Below are 25,429 nucleotides of genomic sequence, written 5' to 3'. Positions count from 1 at the left end.
TTCCAATAAACATACTGCATATTAATATATTATTAAATATTACAAGATTGTTAAAGACTTTCATTTAGAAGATAATAAAGATTAGTTTTGTGTTTGATTTAAGATTGTGTTACAAATTAATTCACTTCCTATCAATTACTGATTCATTTATTAAATTTCTAGCATTTGCTTATAAAAAATACTTCAGGAGAAAATGTTTTTTTGCTTCGATGCTTAAAAATCTTATCAACTATTAAAAATGTGATGACCTTATTCAAGCGTCTTGTCATTTATTGTTTATTACTAAATATTTTTTCTCTTTACATTTTACTCTCACTTTATTATACCAAAAAAATTTACGAATATCTAGATTTTTATTTCCAGGTTCTGTTTCTATGATGCCTATAATCTATATTCTATATATAATCAATCAGTCTAGTCTCACGTAAGTACTAAGTACACGTATTTTTTCGCTGCTCTCGATTTAAATTATTTTTCTGCCTGTCATGCCGTCGGGCTTTTTGTTGCAGATAATTGTTGCAAGCGCCTTTTTGTAATCTTTCGAAGTTGCTAAAAATTATAAAAATCGTTTCATCGGGAAGCACGAAGTATCTTTTTCCAATTCAAGATATTTGCTTTGAGGTTATGGCATACATAGGACGTAAACTTAGTTTCAACACTTAGTTCCACGCCGATCTATTATCACGGCTTTATCATCGATCACAGTACCATCTACATCTAATACCACAGCCTCGAATGATAAAACATAGTGCCTACATTATTTCATAGGTGTCATCACTATAAGTTGTTTTTGATGTGAAGAGCTGTTTACAAACTTTGACAGTTTTTGTTTACATTGTAAATTGATGGCTCTGTTATGAGTTGTGCCAGATGTCGAAGAGCTGTTTCAAAGTCTATAATCTGCAAGACTTGCAAACTAGCATATCACCCTAGTTGCCATAAAAAAATTTTAAAAACTAAACTCCCAAGTTATTGTAGCTGTAAATCGTTTACTACGCCATTATCTTCTATTGATATAGCTCCTGCTACTAAACAACAGTCTACCTGTCAAAATCTTCAGAGGCCACCTAGTGATTCAAGTGCTAGTCGTCGAAAATCATCTCAATCATCTATATCCAGTTTTAAGTCAACAATATCCTCGCCAAAAACACTACCAGTATTGGCTGCAGGAGACCATTCAGTGTTTTCCTCACCAGTTTTAAATTTTCCAAGTATGGGTTCTGCCTTGCAAAATAAACCGGATTGGTCCAAAATTAAATTTGGATGATAAAATAAATTTGCTACTTGATACGTCATTTAAAAATAGTCAGCACATATAGAGTGTTTCGGATTGTTTAAACAAACATAGTGATGAAATAAAAAATTTGTCTGAAATGTTCGAAAAGAGCAATGACAAAATTACCAAGCTGTCAGATAATCTAAATACCGTGAATGAAACACTGGCTGGAGTCTCAAAAAACCATACATCATTTATTGAACAGGTCCAAAAGTTGACTGATAAAGTAAATTCGACTGCAAATAAATGTGATGAAAATTCGAATTCTATTCTGTCACTTAAATCTAAAATTGAGGCGACTATAAACCTAACAATAAATCATCAAGCGGATAGTCTTCCATCATCTCAGCTACTAGTATCTGGTATTCCTGATGCAGTGGCATCTGAGCTATCACCATCGCAGATTGTGAAACAAATTTTTGAAAAATTAGAGGTTTCAAATCTTGGAAATGATATTCTTTGTATCCGAGTCTTAAAAGGATCGAAAGATCAGTCAAAAAAACCATCAAACTGCTCATTTCTTCTAAATTTATAATCATCAAAAGTTCGTGATCATATCATTGATATTAAACGTTACTCCCAAAAATTTTTGCCTAAAGATATTTTCAAAATAAATTGTAGTATCACCTCTGGAGGTCAAGTCTTCATCAATGAATTCCTACATTCAAATACCTACATACTATTAAAGCTTGTCAAAGCTAAAGATAAGGAATTAAATTACAAATATGCCTGGGTTTATAAAGGCACTATATATATAAATATATATATATATTAGGGTGATTTTTTTTTTTACTTTATTTTTTTTTTTCGGTCCCATCAAGAATTCTTGTTGGAAATACCCAAAAAAAAATTCCCTGAAAGTTTGAGCTCTTAATATTAATTAACGTCCTCGACCAAGGCATGTGAATATTTCCCATTGAAAATACACAAAAACTTTGATTTTTAATTTTTGAATTTCTAAAGCTCAGCGGTATTTCATGGGATCACTTTGATCGAAGATGGTTTTTTCTTAGAATTGAACGTTCTACAAAAGTGCCCATTGCCGCAAAGTCGTAACTCACACTGGCGAGACAGTACGGGCCACTGAACCTGATTTTTTCATAAAATTGGCGTTTTTTCGCATTTATCTCGTAAATATCAAGAGCTACGGAAAAAATGTAAATGACAAACTTGTAGAGAATTCAATTTCCAACAAAAAAAGTCTAATGGACCAAATCACTAAGATCAATATTAAGCGAGATATTAAGCCTTTGTTATGTCCACCCGTAAAATTTTTCTTTTAAATTTAAATCACCCGCGCAGATAGAAGACTTCTCCATGCGCGAAAGCCACAATAAAATAGAAGCTACGTGACTGCTGGTTGACTAGCGGGGACTTCTGCAAACTCAGCACCGCGAGCATTTAAAAACGAGAAACGGAGACCACTCCCGGTCTTTGTTAATTAATTTGACTTCCGCGTTTAATTCACGGGCCCGTGCCTTGTAGAGTCCTTTGCTTTAATTTGCACTGCACTTAAAGGAAGTTTGGACGTGGTTTAACCGGCAGGCCACGTATTAATTTTAAGTATCTTAGAGAGTCGTATTCTCAAAGTTCTAATTTGCCCTGCACTTAGGCGAGAATTCGGCCAGTAAGTAAATCATAGAGAACCGTATTCTCAAAGTTCTAATTTGCCCTGCACTTAGGCGAGAATTCGGTCATTAAGTTTATTCAAAATTTCCTAAAAGCTAGTTTTGCGCACTTTACCCTACGGGGGACTGGAGGACGTTAGCTCAACCAAATCAATAAAATTCATTAAAATAAATTACGTTAAAATTAAGATTGTGAAAGTGTAAGTTTTGTGGTTATAAAAATAAATATCAAAAGAAGTGAAATCAGTTTCGAGTTAATTCATTTCTTAAAAATAAGAAGCCCTTAAAGTAAGCAGCCCCAAATCCATCCAACTCCATCCGCTGCAAGGACCAACCAGAGGGCCAATTCAAGGAAAAGGCGCTAAAAGCGGCCCCGGGATCACGGATCCGGTAACAAAAAAAATCCTGCAAAGAGTAAGTACATCTATTCTTAATAAAATCCGTGTTCAGTCTCAAACGAAGGCGTGGTAAATTCGTCCGTCGAAAACGTCCCACATGAATAATTAAAACAACGGAATTAAAACTCCGTTGCGTATTCTTTAAACCGTTAGTCCAAACCTCCACCGTTTACGCTACCACTTAAACGCCCTTGGACATAACACCTTGAATATATTTTTTCGTGAAATTTTGGCCGATCATTGATTTAAACTTATTAATATCTTGTTTACTTTCTCTGATTTTTATATATTTTCTTCAATATATTTTTTTAAGGCTAGAAAACTAAAGCAAAATTAATAATCTACAATATTTAACCTTTAATGATAATAAACATTTAATCAAACTCTTTTCTCTTTGTTTCTTCTCCGTCAGTAGGTACTTAATAATCTAATGGCAACGTTGCGATGTAACTAACATCGCGGTAATTCCCCCACCAGTTGATCAACAACGTTTGACAAAAAGTACGCGACCAGCGAAAGCTCAGTCATTGTCCGCAAATCGAAAGCCTCTCTCCTCTCCAAAAATCCCCTCTTTTACGTAACCTTGAATTAGTTTAATAAATCGCCCGCCTAATTGCAGCGCTTTCCTTGTTCTTTATTGTGTGATACTAATGCCGCAAATATCGAGAACAAAGCTCAGTGAACACTGAATGTACTCGCGTCGCATTTGTATGCTTTACGTTGCGTTACATTTTTCTATCATTTTTATTCTTGTCAAAGATGTTTGAACAAATCGGAAATAGAGTTTATAATTATTTAATTGGATTTGAAATTCATAATATTAATAATATTAAGTTCCCTTCGTGTAGGGATGTATTGAATCTCTTCATGTACAAACATCAATCCTTAAAATTAAGTATACGAGCAAGTGCTAGTAGTGTGATCAGTGATACGAATGCTATTTTGGCTAATCTTTTGATTCCAACTTCTCGACCTCAGCACAGTATTAAAAAATTGGAAAAAATTCACAGTGACATCGAAAAGACAACGAACAAATGTGGAACAGTTTAGCAAACGTCTTGATAAATTATTTGACATTGCAAATTGTGCTGCACTAAAAAATTTACCGAAAAATTTGCAGCAATTTTTGACAGATTGTCGTAAAGGAAATAGAAATATCCATCTACCAGCAATTGACGTTATACCAGAAGAAACTTCTGGAAATCTGTCTGCGATGGAAGTAGAAACTCCCAATAATGAGGAAATTGGTTAGTTCTAATATTATAATAGTTTTGTTTAATTATATTTGATTTTTTTAACATTCAGCTAATATGTTTACTAATTCACTATTAACATTTTTCATTTCAGGAATGAAATTATCCCAACAGTCGTCCTTAAATAGTTTCTGTAGTTCCATATCGAATTCCAGTGAATTGAAGCGAACTTGTTCAGACTTTGAAGATACAATGCCAGCGCCTAAGAAAAATAAAATTGATATTCTGACTTCGGAATTAGTATTAGCACTAGATAGAACTAAAACTAGTAACAGAAATGCGATGTACATCATTTCTGCTGTTATTCAAAGTTTAAGACTTGAGATTGATAAATATAATTTAAGTTACTCCACTATTCACAATGCGCGTATTTCAAAAAGAGAAGAAATTGTCGATACGATCAAAGAAAAAGAAATTTTTGATGACTCTCTCGTAGTGCACTGGGATGGAAAGATGCTTCCTGCGGGAAATGGTCAACAATGTAACGGGGTGGTTAGCCCTGTCCAATTGGTCACCCCTTTCCTCTTTGAAAAGGGCGCCACTGGGATTTTATACTCGGTGTCCCAGAAACCGGGGAGCATGAGAAGGAAAGATCGGGTCGTGAGAAGTTGAGAAAGGCTGTAAAAGTAATGCTGAGAAACAATTATTAACAATTAACAATTCAATTATTTATTTAATGTAAACAATTTAATTTTAACAAAATTCTTTAATAATATTACCCTTAAAATTAACCTATCAATTACTTAATTGTGAGGACCTCTCACCTACGCAGGCACTTGCCAAAACTTACAACTAAATATCATTAAATTCTTTTAAACATAGATCATTACGCATCTATCTTCTTAATTTCTTAACTCAACATAGACCATTACGCATCTATCTTCAATTTCTTAACTCAACATAGACCATTACGCATCTATCTTCAATTTCTTAACTCAACATAGACCATTACGCATCTATCTTTAATTTCCTAACTCAACATAGACCATTACGCATCTATCTTTAATTTCTAATTCAATTATAGACCATTACGCATCTATCTTTAATTTCCTAATTCAATCATAGACCATTACGCATCTAGATTCCTAATTTCTAAATTTAATCATAGACCATTACGCATCTAGATTCTTAATTCCTTAACCCTCGTCCAACTGACGGAATAACAAACAACATATTTTACCCAATAAAACTTCTCAATATTTCGTATTTTCCAAAATTCCAAAATTACGCCTAACAATTACTTAACACAAAATTCTGACCTTCGATTTTAATTCTTAATCCTCCTTAAATAAATTCTAAGCGACGTTTCTTAATTAATTTCTGTCTCGAAAATTCTTAACTAAAATTAATTTATCATAGCCAACAGGCCTATAATAAATTACTTATAAATTCTTTACCAATAAATTAACAACTTATCCATTAAATATAAAAGTCCAGCGACAAAACTAACTACTTGACCTTGACGATAGAAACTAAAGTACGAATTCGTTAATATAAAAATGACCGCTTGAGAAATTAAATTTAATTATTTCAGTCTCTTAATTAAATCAATAATCAAATCTGGTCTACAATAATCGAAAATACCTGGAAACTCAATTATTATTTTATTCAACGACGACTGATACTCCGATCCAACTTGGCAGGCTTAGCTGCTTGGCGTCTTGTCGTCTTGAACCAGGGTGCAGCAGGGTTGTCCAATTTCAAAAATGCCCCGATAACTTCCTCTGCAGTTGCTCTTTATTCTCGACGTCCAAATTTGCACTCTGTTGACTTAAACTGATCTCAACAAGGTCACTGATTCACAAGGGCAAAAGGCCACTGGCTTCCAGAAGGGAAAAAAAGCCTCTATGTCTCTCCTGTCGGCTTTTTTATAACCCTCCAACTCCGGCTCTCGAACTTTCCTATTGTTATGCCCCGCTTTATTTTACGGGGACTGTAGTGGGTACTTTCGATTAGCACGCCCGGTGACAAGTCGAAACTACTTGTCAAAAATCGAAAGGTAAGGGAAAGCCCTGACCTACCGTGCGTTAATTAAGTGGTCGATAATGACCCCGGGAAGTTCGATTTTCCCTGTTACAACCAAAAGCAGAACGATTATCAATACACGTCACCGGAATAAATACTGATAAAAATTTAAAAACTCCGATTCTCTCTGATGGCACAGGTGAAAGCCAAGCTTCAGCCATTTTTGAAACGCTGATACAGTGGGATCTTTGCGATAATGTTAAAGCAATGTGCTTTGATACAACTAGTTCAAATACCGGTAAGTTAATGTTGTGGTTGAATGAATTTATATCACAGTATTTGTTTTTTGACTTGGGAAGAAATTTTCAAATAAGAATTTGATTAATTTTTTTAATTATTTTTACGAATGTTGAGTTAAAATATAAGCTGAGTCAAAAATTTGAATAACTGATAATTAAATAACAGTTTATCAATAACTAATTCTTTGTTTTAGGTTATTTTAATGGCGCATGTGCATTATTAGAAGATAAAATTGGCCGTGACCTATTATATCTTGCTTGTCGCCATCATACTTCTGAATTGATGTTACGAAATGTTGCAGAAGTTGCTTGGCCAGTGACGAATAGTCCAAATGTACCGATTTTCAAAAGACTCAGAGATAATTGGGAAAAAATTGATAAATCTGCGTATGAAATCGGCACAGAGGATAAAGATATTGCACTTATTTTAAATCAAAGAAAAGACGATATTCTTGACTTCATAGAAAATCAACTGAAGGTATTAATTAATTCATAAATAGTTTTACCATTGAAAGAATTATTATTTATAAAGTTAATTTCTTTTACAGTCATTAGATCTTTCTGATACACTGATAGAAGGACTTGTTAATATTTAATAAGCTTTATTGACTGTTAATAAATGATTTTTTAAGATCATGGGATTTGATAAATATTTATTAACAGTTAATTAGTATTTATTACGTAGAATTAATTAACTGTTAATAAATATTTATTAATTTATTAATAGTTAATAAATATTTGTTAACTGTTAACAAATATTTATTTAGGATAAAAAGCAAAAATAGCAATTTTCTTTTGACACTTTTTATAACCCTATAACTGGAATACATTGATAATAATTCAATTCACTTAATAAATTAACGTTTTTAATATGTAAAAATATAAAAAATAATTATGAGCTGTGATAGAATTTGGTAGTTTACAATAAATGTTATTATAATGTAATATAATTAATGCAAATAATTTATAAGGATGATTTTTGTTTATAAGCAACCTTCATATCATATGACATTGCAAGCCAAACAAATTCACTCAACCAAGTATTTATTAACTGTTAATAAATATTTGTTATCTATTAATAAATATTTATTAAATATTATTAAATGTACTTTTCTCCCTAATAAATATTTATTTAATGTTAAAAAATATTTATTAAATTAAATTATTATCTTCAAATAAATCAAATTATTAATAGTAAATAAATCCTTTTATCAGTGTAGTTATTTTGCATACTTCGATATAACTCGAATTTTTAAGTGATTTAGTTTTATAAATTTTGCCTTTTTGAATAATATTTTTTACTTTAAAATTCTGAAAATATCTTCTTTTCTGGCCGCAATTATTAAATTTTTCTTATTTTTTGTTAGAATCATCATCCGAGAAATGATTACAAGGAGTTTTTGGAGCTGAGCTGTATCTTTTTGGGTGGTATCAAAAGTCATAGAGCCGAATTTAAAGCACCTGGTGCTTTTCATCACGCACGGTGGTTATCGAAAGCTCTCTATTGCTTGAAAATATATATGTTTAGAAACCAGTTTAAAATAGGAGCAAACGAAAAAAAAATTTTGCAGAAAATATGTGTTTTCATCGTAATATTTTATGTAAAAATATGGTTTACTGCTCCTAATGCAATAAATGCTCCAAACTCGGATTGACAATTAGTAAAAGATCTTATTGACTACAGAAAAATACATCCAGAAATTGCAAATGCAGCACTCGATAAATTGTCTCGGCATTTGCGGTACTTACACGAAAATCTTGCTTGTTTAGCTCTTTTTGATGAAACTGTGTCAGTAGAAGAAAAAGTAAAGATCGTACAAAAAATAAATTCCCAGGTAGCGGTCAAAAAGCCTAATAAACGTTTATCAGTCGCTTATGAAGAAATAACGTCGTTATCTGAGAAAAACATAAGCGATTTTGTTAATCTAAACTCGTTGTTTATTTTTGAGTAATTTGAGCTCCCCTATGAATTTTTGCATACAGATCCAAGTTTGTGGGAATCAAATCTTGAGTATAAACGATGTTATGATACATTCAAAAAGTTAAAAGTAGTGAACGATACTGCGGAAAGAGGAGTAGCGCTAGCCGAAAGTTTTAATGAAGTATTGACTTATAACGAAGATGAAAGACAAAGAATTTTTCAAACTATTCAGCACCATCGATCTCAATACACATCGTGTAAAAAATCACAATATATTGACAATGAATTAATCTAACAATTCATTTTTCTGCTTTCAATAATAATTAATTGGTATTGTTGTTTTTATTTTAATCAAATACTTATTGTTGTTAATATAATTCGAACTATTATAATTTAATAAACTGTTAATAATATATAAATTATTTAAGTGTAATTGAATTCATAAGTTTTATGCAGAAACTCGTAAATCCATTATTTATTAAAGATTCTTAAGATATAAGCTTTTATAATATAAGATACTTATCATATCCTGTTTTTCTAGCCTTAAAAAAATATATTGAAGAAAAAATATAAAAAAACAGAGAAAGTAAACAAGATATTAATAAGTTTAAATCAATGATCGGCCAAAATTTCACGAAAAAATATATTCAAGGCTTAATATCTCGCTTAATATTGATCTTAGCGATTTGGTCCATTCGACTTTTTTTGTTGGAAATTGAATTCTCTACAAGTTTGTCATTTACATTTTTTCCGTAGCTCTTGATATTTACGAGATAAATGCGAAAAAACGCCAATTTTATGAAAAAATCAGGTTCAGTGGCCCGTACTGTCTCGCCAGTGTGAGTTACGACTTTGCGGCAATGGGCACTTTTGTAGAGCGTTCAATTCTAAGAAAAAACCATCTTCGATCAAAGTGATCTCATGAAATGCCGCTGAGCTTTAGAAATTCAAAAATTAAAAATCAAAGTTTTTGTGTATTTTCAATGGGAAATATTCACATGCCTTGGTCGAGGACGTTAATTAATATATATATATATATATAGCAGCATATATATGCTATATATATATATATATATATATATATATATATATATATATATATATATATATATATATATATATATATAAAGAAAGATAATGACTCAATTGAGACTGTGATTTATGCAGAAGATGATTTAAACAAATTAGAATAGCAATTACCAAACCAGCCTTCTACTTTTCCGTCTACGATTAAAATTCTAAGTCTAAACATAAATAGTTATTTAGCTCATATAGCTGAATTTGAACATCTTGTTGTCGAAAAGTAGCCGCATTTAATTTCAGTAGTAGAATCTTGGTTAAATCCCAATATAGAGATCAGTCTTGATGTTTATGCCATTATTCGTCGAGATAGGGAATTACTTGATGTTTCTGGCCGCTTCATCCGAGGTGGTGGTGTGATCTGCTTTATTCATAAATCGCTTAAGTCAAAGATCCTCTATATCTTGGAGGTACGTCATTTAAATTACCCAGAGATCATTATAGTTGAGATCTCGTTGTCTACTCAATTCCATTTGCTGGTATCATGTATTTACAGAAAACCACAGGGTGAGTTATTGGATAGCTTCATCTCTGAATTTGGAAAGTTCTATCCTAATTCTAAAAATATTGTGATACTAGGCGACTTAAATTGCAACTTGATGAAAACTGATCGAGCTTCAACACATCTAAATGCTTTTATATCTAATTCTGCTCTTTACTGAATTCCCTTTGGACCTACGTTTCATACTTCCGATGTTGATTCAAGGTTTGATGTTATCATTCTGGATAATGAAGAAAAACTTGGAAACTACTCTAAATCTTTTTCGCCCTTTATAGGCAGACATGATTACTTGCTTTGTGAGTACAAGTTAAAACCACCAAGATGTCAAAATAAGCTGATGAAATTCCGGGATTTTTGAAACTGTAATCATGAAGCTTTAGCAAAATGTGTAGCAATAGGACTGAGGTTGGATAGTGATTTCATCAGTCTTGATCCAGATGAGCTTGTCTCCTATTTTACACAACAAGTTATTTCTTCCCTAGATCATCATGCACCCATGGCTACAAGAATAAAATATCGTCGTAGATGTCCCTGGCTAACTCAGGAACTCCTACTTGAACTTCGGGCACGTGATAAGCTGTATAAAAGAGCTAAAAGAACAAAAAAACAGGATTTATAAGCACTTTATAAAAATAAGAGGCGAGATTTAAAAGCAAAGTTAAATATTGCACATGATGATTATTTTAAAAATTATCTAGAAGAAAATCTATCAGGATCAAACATATGGAGTAAATTGAAGCGTGTGGGACTTATAAACACAAAGCAATCATCTCCTCTCGACCACTTTACTACGGACTCCTTAGATAACTTCTATGCAAAAACTATGACGAGATATCCATCATGTGATCTAGATTTTGTTCAAAATTTGTCATGTCTTTCTGTCAAAAGAGTTGTTTGTGAGTTCAAGTGGAATCAAATTGATATGGTCGATGTTACAAAAAATCGACAGTAATCTTTACAAAAGTCAAGTGGAAACAGCCCCGATGGCTTGAATTTAAAATGGTTAAAAGACCATTTATCCCAAGTGTCGCTTTTCCTGAAAGAAATCTTTAATCGATCGCTAGACACTAGTCTATTTCCCACTGCTTGGAAATCCGTTTTTATTGAACCTTTAAACAAAGTGACCCCGCCAAAATCTATGTCTGATACTAGACCAATTGCAAATCTCTCACATATGGCAAAAGTGTTTGAACGAATTATAGCAAATCAGGTTGTGGCTTACCTTGAAACAAATAACCTAATTGATAACTTTCAGTCAGGTTTCCGCAAACACCATAGTACTCAAGCAGCTTTGCTTAGATTAACTGATGAGATTCGTCTAGAAATTGATCGAGATGAATTGACATTCCTCATTCTATTTCATTTTACCAAAGCCTTTGATTATCTAAATCATAAAGTTCTATTTACAAGAATGTATGAAATGGATTTCTCGATTGAATCTATCTCGTGGTTTTAGTCATATTTAACGAGAAGGTCACAAGCAGTCATTGATTCTTCAAATATGTCTTTGAGCTGGGTTTTCACGTCATCAGGTGTACCTCAAGGATTTATATTGGGTCCAATATTATTCCTCATAGTGATAAATAGTGTGGCAGATTGTATATTGCCGGAGATTATCGTTGATGGAAATATTATACCATATGTAAACTCTACTAAACATCTAGGGGTCCATAATTCGAGAACTCTTTCCTGGGACTTACACATTTCGCAGTTGTCACGTAAAGTGTATGATGCACTAAATAGTTTGAAATACAGGAAGAATATCGTGTCATTAAAATCTTGTAAATTATTAGTATCCGCCACTATTCTTCCTATAATTGATTATTGCTCGGTAGTGTTGCTTAACTTAACTACTGAACTTGATTGTAAACTTCAGCGTCTTGTAAATGGTACTATTCGATTTATTTATAATTTAAAACGGAATGAACATATTACACCATATCAACGTCAATTGAATTGGTTAACTGTAAAGTCGCGCAGGTTGTATTATTTAGGCTGCTTATTCTACAAACTATTATCTACAGGTGAACCTAAATTTCTGAGAAGTCTATTTGTTGATGAAGACGCAGAAATTAGACGATCAGACAGATTAGCAGCAAAAAATAACGTCAAGTTCAAAATTCCTAAATTCTCGTGTACCATTTATGAATATTCGTTTGTTGTTTCGGTTATCAGGTTCTGGCAAGATTTACGACCTGAAATTCCAAATTCTTATTAGCTTAGAATCATTTATATCGAACATATTTGATTTTCTTTTAAGTTTAGACTAGCTAGATTTCTATTTAAATTATTGTGAAATACTGGTAAAGTGTAAAATTGTGTATATTAAGATATTGGAAATTCTAACAATGCTACTCTTTCTAAATGCACTTAATTATTACATTTAGTTAAGATATACTTCAAATTTAAAGTATATTATTTATAAATAATACAAAATTTTTATATTCAAGCAAATACTTCTAATCTTAATATTATTACTTATGTGAAACAAAATTCTATGTATTTTACTTCTTGCTATTTGGCTTTGTGCTTTGGTATTTAAATTAGGGCTTCACACGAGACGAGAGTAGGCGAGAATACTAAAAATTTCGTCTCGGTCTTGTAAATTACGAAAAAATTAAGTCTCGTTCGAGTCTCGGTCTCGTCTCGTTACTAGTTGTCTCGTCTCGGTCTCGTCTCATTACCAGTTGTCTCGTCTTGTCTCGCTTAGTTCTAAATATTAAGAACACATATCATATGGAATGAAAAATAAATAATAAATTATTTTTTTAAACTATAATTAAAACGTTCTTTATACAACAATATTTTTACATATAAATAAATTATTTAAGTTTTGACATTCTTAATTTTATCTTTTAAATTACACGATGACCAAGAATTCAAACATAATAACGCTTGCATCACCTCATCTTTCAATGATGTACGTGATTTTGTCATGGTCATACCTGCTGTAGAAATTAGTCGTTTAACGGGTACGGATGTAGCCATTATACTAAATAAATCTTTGGCCATCTTGGAAAGGGTAGGAAAAGCTTTTTCATGCACTTTCCACCACTCCAAAATATTTGTGTTTCTATCTTCTCTTTCTAATCGTAAATACTCTTCAAACTCAGCTTTCAAATGTTTTGAAGTTTCTGTCGAAGTTTTATATAGGCTATTAATATCAATACATTTTTTAATAAAATCGTTACAGCTTTCAATGACAACGCTCTCAGTTGGTTGATTATTGAGGGTGTATTTAGCGTATTTTTTATAACACTTCGAAACATAGGATAGCTTCATTCTTTATTTCTTTACCCCAATCGGTTTTGTCGGATATTTCGACCTTATGCCGAGAATCTCAAATCAAACTCGAACAATAAACCCAATTGGTTTTCCTGTAATGCTTTAACATCTTATCTCTAGATGCTTGAAAAGCAATTAATAAAGTTTCATCAATAACAGTGCGATTTGCTTTATTGTCTAACTCAAAAATTGTCGAATCAATATCTGAGATAAGTATGTTAAAAGCAACAACAACAATTGGTAGCGTCACGTATTTTTCACCACAAATTGCTTCCGAAACTATTTAAAAATTTTTTAAAAATATACATATTTGTTCCAGTAATAACCACTCATTTTCATTTAGTCTTAACATACTTATACTTTTATTATTTTCGTGACTCAACCAGAATAAATTTAAACTATTTTTTAAAATAATTCCTACTTCAATCATATCATGAGTGCTATTCCATCTTGTCTTAACATCCAAAATAGGTTTAATATATTTTGTTTTTGTGATGTTACAAAAATCAATTAATTTATTTTGTAATTGCTCAGACTTTCTTATTTTAATGAAAGTACTGCGCAATTTACAAATAGCGGATGATGGACTGAAATCAATTGAAGTCATTTCAAACAATTCGTCTTCATCTAAAACGTCATGATTGAGTTCTTCATCATTAACATTTTCTACTTTAGAGATTAAACTGTCCAGAATATCACTCTCAGATTCAAGAAAGTCTACTTTTAACATTTTCATAATATCTTGAACACCGAGATTCAAAATATGGGCAAAAAAACGAAAATGTTGATCGATATAATCAAAAGATTGGTCAATTTCTGCCATCAAAACATTTAATTCACTCATAAATGTAGTGTTTGCCGTTGCATTATCGAGGGTTATTCCTTGAATCATTCTCTAACACGTATTCTTTAATGCATTTAAAAAAAACTTTTGCGATTTTTTTTCGCCATGTCGACCACAAGAAGGTACAAAATCTAAATCTAAAGATTGTAGCTGCCAATTATCATCGATGAAGTGAATAGTTACGCCGTAGTATGACCTGAAATTCATCGAAGTCCAGCCATCTACGGTAAATGAAAATTTAGAACAGTTATTATTCAAAACTTCCTTTACTCTCACTCGTTGAATGTGAAAATGCTCCATCACCATTCGCCGAGCATAATTACGTCTGGGGACACTGATGTTGGGATTCAAAATATGGAAAAAATTTTGACTTCGTCGTCATCGAAATAACTCAATGCCAACTTTTTCTTCGCCATCCACTCTACAATTAAAGCCTCATAATTCTTCGATGATGATTTATTCTAAACATAAAATTCCTTTATGTTTATACGACTCTACTAAAATTTTTGACTAAAAATAGTGATTATAATATGTGGATCATTCCACACCAAATCACGAAATTTTAAAAATTGTGCAGTGATAAGTATGTAAATTAAATTTTTTTCCATCAAAAATGTCGCTCTTCAAAGAAAGTCAAAATTTAAGTTAAAAGTTAAGAAAAAACGGTGAAAAAAAATTTTTTTGGTTCTTATTTTATTTTATTTTTTTTTTTCAAAAACTACACTTCTAAACGGAAAAAATAGCCGCCGGCAAAGAGAGGTAACGATAATTAAATCATAAGTTATGAATTTTTCAAAATTACTATGCCGTTGTTTTTTTACAATTTTTAAAAATTCATATTTTCGGAGCTTTTGAAAATTAACGGCTCATAATGTTATAATTTAGGGGTAGGCGTCTTTTAAAACGTATAAAAAAAAAGTTTAATTGAATAAAAAAAACAGTTTTCAAAATGTGGTAATTTGGTGTTGAATTTTTACCCATATGTATCTGCGAATTGAATTTACATTTTTTTCTACAAACCCAAAGCAATTAAGACAATTTTATATCGACATGCGAACATAGTATTTTAACACACACTCAAAGAAATTACATTTTACATAATTAATTGAATACGTTGAAAAAATGTTTCTAATTGTTCACTATTAGAGTGGTTTAAGATTGATGTAAAATTAAATTACCTGTTTAGAAAACATATCAGTCAATATTTTGCGCTGATGACACAGATTTTTGAATCGAAGTTGAGTTTCCATAAATTTCTTCATAGGCTTTTGAATGAGCTGTCAGTGAATGCCTCTTCATACCGGTAAAGTTGTTATCTTTTCGTCTAATAATTTTTATCTTTTTGGATTTTTCACACACTAAACATATTGCTTTTTTCTCACCTCTAATTGTTTAAAGTTTGAAAAAATTTTCGAATTTTGAAGTTTTTTTTTAGGTGGTTGATCAACAGTTTCACTTTCACTTATTTCATTTTCACTTTCATTTGATCTTTGCCTCTTATTTGGATTATTATCACTAACAATCACACTTGTCGACATTTTACTGTATCTGAAGTCAGAAAATTGTAGATCACTGTTCAAAAGTTTTTGTAAAACTGATGAACAACTCTTTAGAGAATTTCTCTGATCCATATACTGTTGTCAACATGAACAATTTTTCGTCACGCAGTTTAGCATAAATTTTATTTTTACGGAATACTTGAAACATTTTTTTTGCATCTAAGTTTGTTACCAAATACTTGAGTATTTGACCAGTTCTATGATGTATACTCCCACAGATGTATACAATAATTGTTCAAATCTTTACTCCAAGAGGTACAGGAAAAAACAAAAAATTTCTCCAGATGTCCAAATAGAGACTAAACTTTCAAAACATCGCTATAGAGGCAATAAAAGTTGTCCGTTAAGTACTGAATTAATAATTAGATTAGTTTTTATATTTGTAAATTCTATTTTTCTCGAAAAATAACGTTAATTATCACAAATTTGTAACAAATATAATAATTAATATTTTTTTGAAATATCATATAGAAAAAACACATTGGTGATTATAATGGAAACTCTTTATATTTAATTTTTTTATACAGGTGTTGAAAAAGGACGAGTCAAATATAAGGAAAGTTTGTAAAATTTATCGTTCTCTATGTATATCTTTTCTAATTTTTCTAATAAAAACTTCATAAAAAAAATTTTACGAGACCGAGAACGAGACTCTCGGGTTGCGCTATATATGTGGTCTCGGTATCGCCGAGAATATTTTCAAAAACGTCTCGTCTCATCTCGTCTCGCTTTTCCGAGACGAGAACGAGATGAGACGAGAAAAATCTCGCTCTCGTGTGAAGCCCTAATTTAAATAACTATAAATAAAATAAATATATATATATATATATATATATATATATATATAATATATATATATATATATATATATATATATATATATATATATATTAAATATTTTATATATTTTATTAATTATATTATATATATTAGAGATATATATTATATATACAGAGTGTCCCAGAAGTAACGGACGCCATTGTAGCATCTGATAAACAGAATAATTCTGAGACGAAAAGTCCTTAGCCATTTTTTAATCAAACGCATAGATTATTAATTATTAATTAAAATAACGTCCTTTTATGCGTTAGAGAGAGAACACTAGTGTCAAGTCAAGTGCGTTCCAACAAAGACGCTTGCACGTGTGAATGTGTAAGTAAATATGTGTGACTACGTTAGCTATAGAAACTAGTTAGTCATACAGTTAGTTGTGTCTTTGTTTGGCACATACTTGACTGGACACTGACACTCTCTCTCTAACAAATAAAGAGACGTTATTTTTAATTAATGATTAATTATCTATGCAGTTAATTGAAAAATGGCTAAGGACTTTTCGTCTCGGAATTATTTCTTTAATCAGATGCTACAATGGCGTCCGTGAATTTTGGGACACCCTGTATATATATATATATATATATATATATATATATATATATATACGACAATTAAGTATCTTGGCGTGTTACTTGATAGCACTCTCACCTGGGAAAATCAGGTTATGAGTGATTGTCATAGGGCAATGCGGGTTCTGGCGCAGTTGAATATTAATAATGGAATCTTCAACGAAAAACTGTGCATAAAGCTTGTCACTACGTTAATATTCCCAGTGTTTGATTATTGTTGCGCGGCTTACTGCAATATTACTAATGACTCGCAAATGCGATTACAGCGCAAAATGAATTGCTGTGTTCGCTATATCTATAAAATTGCGAGGGCTTGGTTAAAGCTGTGTTGGTTAAAGCTGAGTGACAGAACTTAGAATTGAGAGTCACTTAGAACTGAGAGTCACTTAGAATTTTTGCCGGTTGCGTTGCGTAGAGGCGATGTAAGGGAAGATTATCTGCGGCTACCTAGATCTAATTGTTGTATGTATGATAACTCGTTTTTTGTTCGTGGTATACGTATCTGGAATGCGCTGCCAGCTGAAATTACAAAAGCCGAAAGTTTCGAAATATTCCGTAGACTGTGCTATGATTATTATTTCCAAAATTATTGATCTGCTATATTGAACGTTTATTACTGCTATTGAAGGTTGTTGAGCTTTGTATAACACAAGTATTATTTATAAGCATGATTAACGTGTTATTACTGTTAATTACTATATTTATTTTTATTTGATTTTTATGTATCTAAAACTCTGTACATCATACACTAATTATAAATGTATATTTGATGATGGTTCTGAGAGAGCCTAGGCTCCAGAATCCAATAAAATTATTATCTATTTATATATATATATATATATATATATATATATATATATATATATATATTCATATATATTGTGTGCCAAAATGTAACTCACGTGAACCATTTAAAATTGGAATTTTTAGTTCCGCTTTTTACAGGGGCTGCGTTTGGGCATTTCTTGATATATTTTGGTGTGAGACAATGTATTTCATTTTCATAGAATATTTTAACAGAAGCTTAGTTTGGGTATTTTCGAAGAAAATTCAAAATTTGGCCGGAAGTGCCCAATTAAATCTCCCGTTTAAAATCCTATAAATAATCAAATGAATTCTCTCAACCCGAAATATCTCAGGAAATGCCCAAACACAGCTGCTGTTGAAAGTGAAACTTAAAATTCCAATTTTAAAAGGTTCTCCTCGGAAGTTACATTTTGGCACACCCTAATATATATATGTATATATATATATATATTGTGTGCCAAAATGTAACTCCCGTGAACCTTTTAAAATTGGAATTTTTAGTTCCGCGTTTTACAGGGGCTGCGTTTGGGCATTTCTTGATATATTTTGGTGTGAGACAATGTATTTGATTTTCATAGAATTTTTTAACAGAAGCTTAGTTTGGGTATTTTCGAAGAAAATTCAAAATTTGGCCGGAAGTGTCCAATTGAATCTCCTGTTTAAAATCCTATAAATAATCAAATGAATTCTCTCAACCCGAAATATCTCAGGAAATGCCCAAACACAGCCGCTGTTGAAAGTGGAACTCAAAATTCCAATTTTAAAAGGTTCTCCTCGGAAGTTACATTTTGGCACACCCGAATACATATATATATATATATATATATATATATATATATATTAGGGTGGGCCAAAAAAAACTTTTAATTTTTTTTTCGTTAGCTACCGTGAAAATATCGTCCAAGATAACGAAAAAAAAATTCTGGTAAAGTTTGAGCCTTTAATATCAATACCTAGAGGTGTCACAAGGTGATTTTTGATTTCCCGTTTAAGTAACACGGGAATTTTTTTTTTTTTTTTAATTTTGATGTATCTCAACAAGTTATTGTGTGGTAAAAATAAATAAATATTTTTGTAGGAAATTTAACGGTCTACAAAAAAGGTCTGATATAATTTTTCGCTAAGTCAACTCGGTTAAACGTTATTCGCAGTTAAAATTCAACTTAAAATAATATACGATGACTTTCACAATTTTTTATACTTTTTAACAATAAAACGGCTTAAAATCATAACACAACATATTTTTCGAGATTTTTCTCGTTTTTACTTCCCAAATTTATTGAGAAAAACTTATGTTATATGATACTCCTAATACGGATTGCGGGGGTGGGTGTTAACACTGAAAATTTGAAATTTACTAGCTATAGTTCCGACAGACTTAATTTAGGAGTAGTCTTTTATTGGTCATGTAGAGATCATCTCAATACGGATTTAAATAAATTCTACTTCTTTTTCTGTGTATAGAAATAAAATTTGATAGAATCTCAAGAGAAACAGGAAATTTCAGAAATGGCCTCCAGGGTCAACCGATTTGAATATTTTTTTTTTCATAATTAGATATCAGCTAAAAACAAACTTCGCGATAATTGACTTCATATGCTGACTGTGTCAGAGCGATGTGTAGAATAGAAAAAATGTTGTTGTTTATAAACTAGGACTTTTTGAGACATGAAATTTAGAATAAGTCTATTGGGTTTCAATGAAATTTTCTAAAAATTTCCTTAAAAAAATCATCTCTCTGGCAGCAGGGGAAAAGTCATTGTAAGATTTTTAAAACTTAATATTAATGATAGCTATTCAGTCAACGGACTAAGAATTTTACATACATGCATGGAAATAACATGTTATTTTTGCTAATCACATACTCGATAAATCTTTCTTATTGCGAGATCGCGGGTTTGTAACAGATGAAAATGAATGAATTTTCCAAACATTTGATATATAAAAAATAAATTTAGCTAATTATTTCAATAGAATTTGTAAAAAACATGTTAAATTTATTTTATATAAAAAATTGGTGTCACTGAACAAATTTTGAATAACAGAAAAATTCTTCGCAATTGAAGCTAGTTAGATTTCAACTTCACTTATGAAACTTGCAATTACTTCCACTAAAACTTTTAATGCTCCATTTGGAATCTGTGCAAATCAAAGCAATACTCCAATTAAATTTCAAGTCCAGATCTAAAAATGCGATTCTACAAAGCGCTCAGCAAAGCAAGCGGGTAACAGCAAATTAATAAATAATAGATATAATCGCATCAAAAATCTTTACAGTACTTCCAACTACATTGAAATCAGTTTTCAACGCTTTTATTCGAATTGTGTGCTATATGACATAAGTTTTTCTCAATAATTTTGGGAAGTAAAAACGAGAAAAATCACAAAAAATATGTTGTTTTATGATTTTAAGCCGTTTTATTGTTAAAAAGTATAAAAAATTGTGAAAGACATCATATATTATTTTAAGTTGAATTTTAACTGCGAATAACTTTTAACCGAGTTGACTTAGCGAAAAATTAAGTAAGACCTTTTTTGTAGGCCGTTCAATTTCCTACAAAAATATTTATTCATTTTTACTACACAATAACTCGTTAAGATACATCAAAATTCCAAAAACAAAAAAAAAATTCCCGTGTTACGTAAAGGGGAAATCAAAAATCACCATGTGACACCTCTAGGTATTGATATTCAGAGCTCAAACTCTACCAGAATTTTTTTTTCGTCACCTTGGACGATATTTTCGCGGTAGCTAAAGAAAAAAAAAATTGAAAGTTTTTTTTGGCCCACCCTAATCTATATATATATCTATATATAGGAGCTGTTCTATAGATAGATTGACTCATCACAGTATCTCGGGAACCATCGGACCTAGAAACTTGAAATTTGGTAGCCATATTACTTTTGCCATGTAGAGGTCAGCTAAGAACGGATTTTAAGGAATTCCACCCCCAAAGGGATTTGCAGGGGCGTTAACAATGAAAAATTTCCGTTTATAAACCATAGCTCCTATCGACTCCAAATTTGGTAGGAATCTTCTTTAAGTGATATAAAAATAATTTGTGAACAAATTTTACGATAGCTCACCCCACAGGGAGTTACGGGGGTGGGTGTTAACAATGAAAATTTTAAATTTCTGAGGTGTAGCTCTTATATACTCCAAATTTGGTCAGAATCAGCTATATGTGAGGTAGGAATGATCTAATAGCGGATTTTATGACAACCTATTCCCAACATGGATTGCGGGGGTGGGTGTTAACAATGAAAAATTTTAATTTCCAAGCTATAGGTCCTTTATGCTCCAAATTTGGTAAGAATCTGCTATATATGATGTAGAAATAATTCATGGACGAATTTTACGATATCCCACCCCGAAAAAGATTGTGGGGCGTTAACAATGAAAAATTCCCGATTTTAAACTATAGCTCTATAGGCTCCAAATTAGGTAGGAATTTTCTGTGAGAGATGTAAAAATAATAAACAAACGAATTTTACGATAGCTCACCCTACAGGGGTTTGCGGGGGTGGATGTTAACTATTAAAATTTTTAATTTCCAAGCTATACCTCCTATTGTCGCCAAATTTGGTAGGAGTTTTCTCTTTTATATTTGAGATACAGAAATGATCTAAGAGCGGATTTAACGATGAACCACTCCTAATAAGTATCGCGGGGGTGAGTTAACAATAAAAAATCTTAATTTCTGAAATATAGCTTCTAAAAGCTGTAATTTCGGTATAAATCTTTATTTTTCACGAGGATATTATCTCAAAACGGATTTCAAAAAATTCTACTTCCGATAGGGGTTGCGGGGGTAGGTGTGTTAAAATCTAAAATTTTAATTTCCAACCTATAATTTCTACAGTCTCCAAATTTAGTAGGAATCTTCATGTATAATGTCAAGCTCAGCTGAGAATGGATTTTCACGAATTCTCACCCCAAAAAGGATAGCGGGGCGTTAACAATAAAAATCTCATTTTCAAACAATCGTTTCTATGGACTCGAAGTTTTGTTGGAACATTTTATTTATAATGTAGAAATCATCTCGAATAGGATCTTACGAAATTCTTCCATCAAGTGCGAGAGTGATAATTGTCAAAAAATTCATATTCTTCAAATACAGTTCCTACAGATATAAAATTTGATAGAATCTTAAAAGAAAGAGGAAATTACAGGGATGGCCTTCAAGGTCAACCAATTCAAATATTTTTTTTCTTCATGTCAATTATTACTCATTTTTGAAAGATAGCCACGGGAATGTTATAGTGATTGCACATTAAAAGTCACAATAAATATTAGCTAGAATAATCACATGAATAAAAGATACAGGCCAATCCGATGAAATTTGGAATCTGTGTATGTCAAAACAATACTCCAATTAAATTTCAAGTCTTGATCTTAAAATACAATTTTATACAATTCTAAGTGCCCAGCGGAGCGGGCGGATAACAGCTAGTATATATATATATATAAAGGTGTGCCAAAATGTAACTTCCGTGGAGAACCTTTTGAAATTGGAATTTTGAGTTCCGCTTTTAACAGAGGCTGCGTTTAGGCATTTTCTGAGATATTTTGGTGTGAGATGATGTATTTCATTTTCATAGAATTTTTTATATATATGCGAAATATCACTCACTGACGCACTCAACATGAGATCTTCGAAACTATACGCCCGATTGACTTGACATTTAGCATAGTTACTCCATTCATGATGTAGACGCTCACTAAGAACGGATTTTACGCAATTCCTAGCCAAAATGGAGTTTTCTTCTACCATCACGGTTATGTGCGTTAATATCCCCGGACAAAATATTCCCGACAAAATATCCCCGGACAAAATATCCCCGAACAGAATATCTCCGTGACAAAATATCTTCAGACAAATTGCTCAGACAAAAAGCTCTTTGAGCTCAAAAGTCTGATTGAAGTTTCATAGATCACTATTTTTTGAATTTTCAAACCACAATAACTTTTGAATGAACGAACCGTTTTTTACGCGGTTGGCGGCATTCTACGAAGTTTTTTAAGCCTCATAAAGAATTTCTAAGTTTAAATTAGTCAAACTAGAAATTTCAGAGTAATTCCAAAAAAACACTTTTTTCAGTTTTCTTTCGTTCACAATATCTCTCGAACGAATAAACCGATTTTGACCGAATTGGCGGCGAATGACGTAGTTTCGTAAGGTTGAGAGCTGTTTAGTTTTTGAAATTGATCGGTTGGGCCGTTTGAAAGTTATCCTAAAAAAAACCACTTCGGAAAAAAATTTTTTTCCTATTTTTTTTCAGATTTCTAAGTTTGGCGTAGCCCTTTAGAATGGCACCAACCGCGATGAAATCGGTTCAACCGTTCAAAAGTTATAAGAGGTTTACATTAGTGTATCAAAAAAATTGAATATTTTTTTTTTTCAACGAACATGGAGAAATCGTCAGAGTATCTCTAGAAAACGATCCTCTGAAAATATGAGCTCCCAATATTAATATTTAGAGGTGGCGTCAAGTAATTTGTATCTCTTATTTAAATAACATAGAAAAATATTTTTTTAAAGTTTGGAATTGTGCTACGTGACAACGAGCTACTTTATAGATAAAACTAAACCTGTTTCTTATAGGCAATTAAATGCTCTACTTTAAAGGTCTGATTGAACTTTTGCGTAAGTCAAGCTGTTTCAAAGATATCAAGCATCAAACTTCAGACTGTTAAAAATTACGGTTTGTTTTCGTCTTAACCACAAGAAAATCAATTTATATGTATTAAAAACCCATTATTATTAACTATAGAATAATAATATGCATATATATTCAATAGAATGCTTGTCCCAAATCTTAATAATTTGACAAATGCTAATTTTTATTAATTATTAACGAAAAATATTTACTTATGGGTCATTTCATGTCAAATCAAACAATAGTTGAAAACAAACCCTTTCGATTTGGACAAATTTTGGTCGAAAGTTTTCTTTTATCATATAACGAAGTTCTGTATAAGGAAAAAAAAATTTTTTTTTACAAAAGATACGCAAATTCGAAAAAGTTTGGTAAATCCAAATGAGCATGCCTTAAGCGTTCATGTCATACATAAATTATTTACATCATAACAAGAATTATTCGTTTTTAATTCGAATTTTCCCGCGAGTAGTATTATCCCCTCTGTAGGTCGAACTAAAGATAAATTTGAACAGATGATAAAACAGTTAGAAACTATACCATCATGTATGTATAGTTTCTGCTTGTTTATAGTTATTTCAATTCTGTTTATAAAAAATAATATATGTGGCTGCCGAAATCGCAGAAAAAGTCACTGAACTGAAAATCGAAAAAAATTAACTGTATTGAAACGGAATTATTTTGACACGTGATTTTCACAAGGGATTTGATGAACTTCCTTAGGAATAAAACAAAAATAAATTAAACCGTAAAAGTGATTTTTGACAAAGTTGTGGTGTTATCAAGCCCATAGCTCCCGTGAATACCACGCTCTTATCCATTTAATTCATCAGAAAAACGAGTTTTTTCTGAGAAATCTTATTTAATCGATGAGAAAATTTTGATAATAAGTTGAAACTCCAAATTTTTAATTGATTTTCAACGAGCTGTAACTCCGAGAAAGATGGTCTTACAGAAAAAATAGAAAAAGCAAATTGTAGCTTCAAGTCTAGTTTTCAGAAATGACAATGAAAATTTTTTGTACCGTCCAGGTCTGGAGAAATCCTAAGAAAACTACGGAAAAAAAATTTTTCGAAATTTTTTCTCGTCTAGAAAAAGGTCTACGGGCTTCAAAAAAAATTTTTCTATTATTTTTTTACAAAACGCTTTTAGAATATTTAATACCCTTCAATTTGACGTAATCAAATAGCCTGTACGTAATCAAATAAATAGTACTCTAGTAGTGTACGATGATTTGCCGCAGAGTTATCGTCAACCAAAGCAAAAAAGTTCTTCTTGACTTTGATAATCAATAACTCTGGAAATAATTATCGTAGAGGAAATCTAAGAAGGGTTTTAAAAACTACCTGATATTCCCTATGAGAAACTGTGAACGTAATATTATAATAATAATAATAATAATAATAATAATAATAATAATAATAATAGCGGGCTTGTTACGTGGCCTCCAAGTGGCACACCGCGGGAAACGCAGACCAAAACACCAGGTCTGTAGGCAAACGACGTAACAGGTGCAGTGGGCCAACTACCCACTGCATTGAAACTCTG

At 31.4% G+C, this 25,429-nt stretch overlaps 2 protein-coding genes across 2 annotated transcripts in view; both read left to right on the top strand.

The window, feature by feature from the left end:
- LOC123258873 (dystrophin-like) overlaps positions 1-25,429 on the top strand; it is a 244,283-nt gene that overhangs the window by 29,067 nt on the left and 189,787 nt on the right. The window lies entirely within an intron of this gene.
- Positions 1,374-9,085, top strand: LOC123258973. Its single transcript, XM_044719229.1, has 6 exons — positions 1,374-1,737; positions 4,313-4,549; positions 4,650-5,036; positions 6,720-6,818; positions 7,014-7,297; positions 8,187-9,085. The coding sequence occupies exons 1-6, from the start codon at positions 1,374-1,376 to the stop codon at positions 8,472-8,474; spliced, it is 1,659 nt and encodes a 552-aa protein (XP_044575164.1). The 3' UTR covers positions 8,475-9,085.

The sequence above is a fragment of the Cotesia glomerata genome, linkage group LG2 (assembly GCF_020080835.1).
Source record: "Cotesia glomerata isolate CgM1 linkage group LG2, MPM_Cglom_v2.3, whole genome shotgun sequence".
NCBI classification, from domain to species: domain Eukaryota; kingdom Metazoa; phylum Arthropoda; class Insecta; order Hymenoptera; family Braconidae; genus Cotesia; species Cotesia glomerata.
This window is presented reverse-complemented; position numbering and strand designations above follow the sequence as displayed.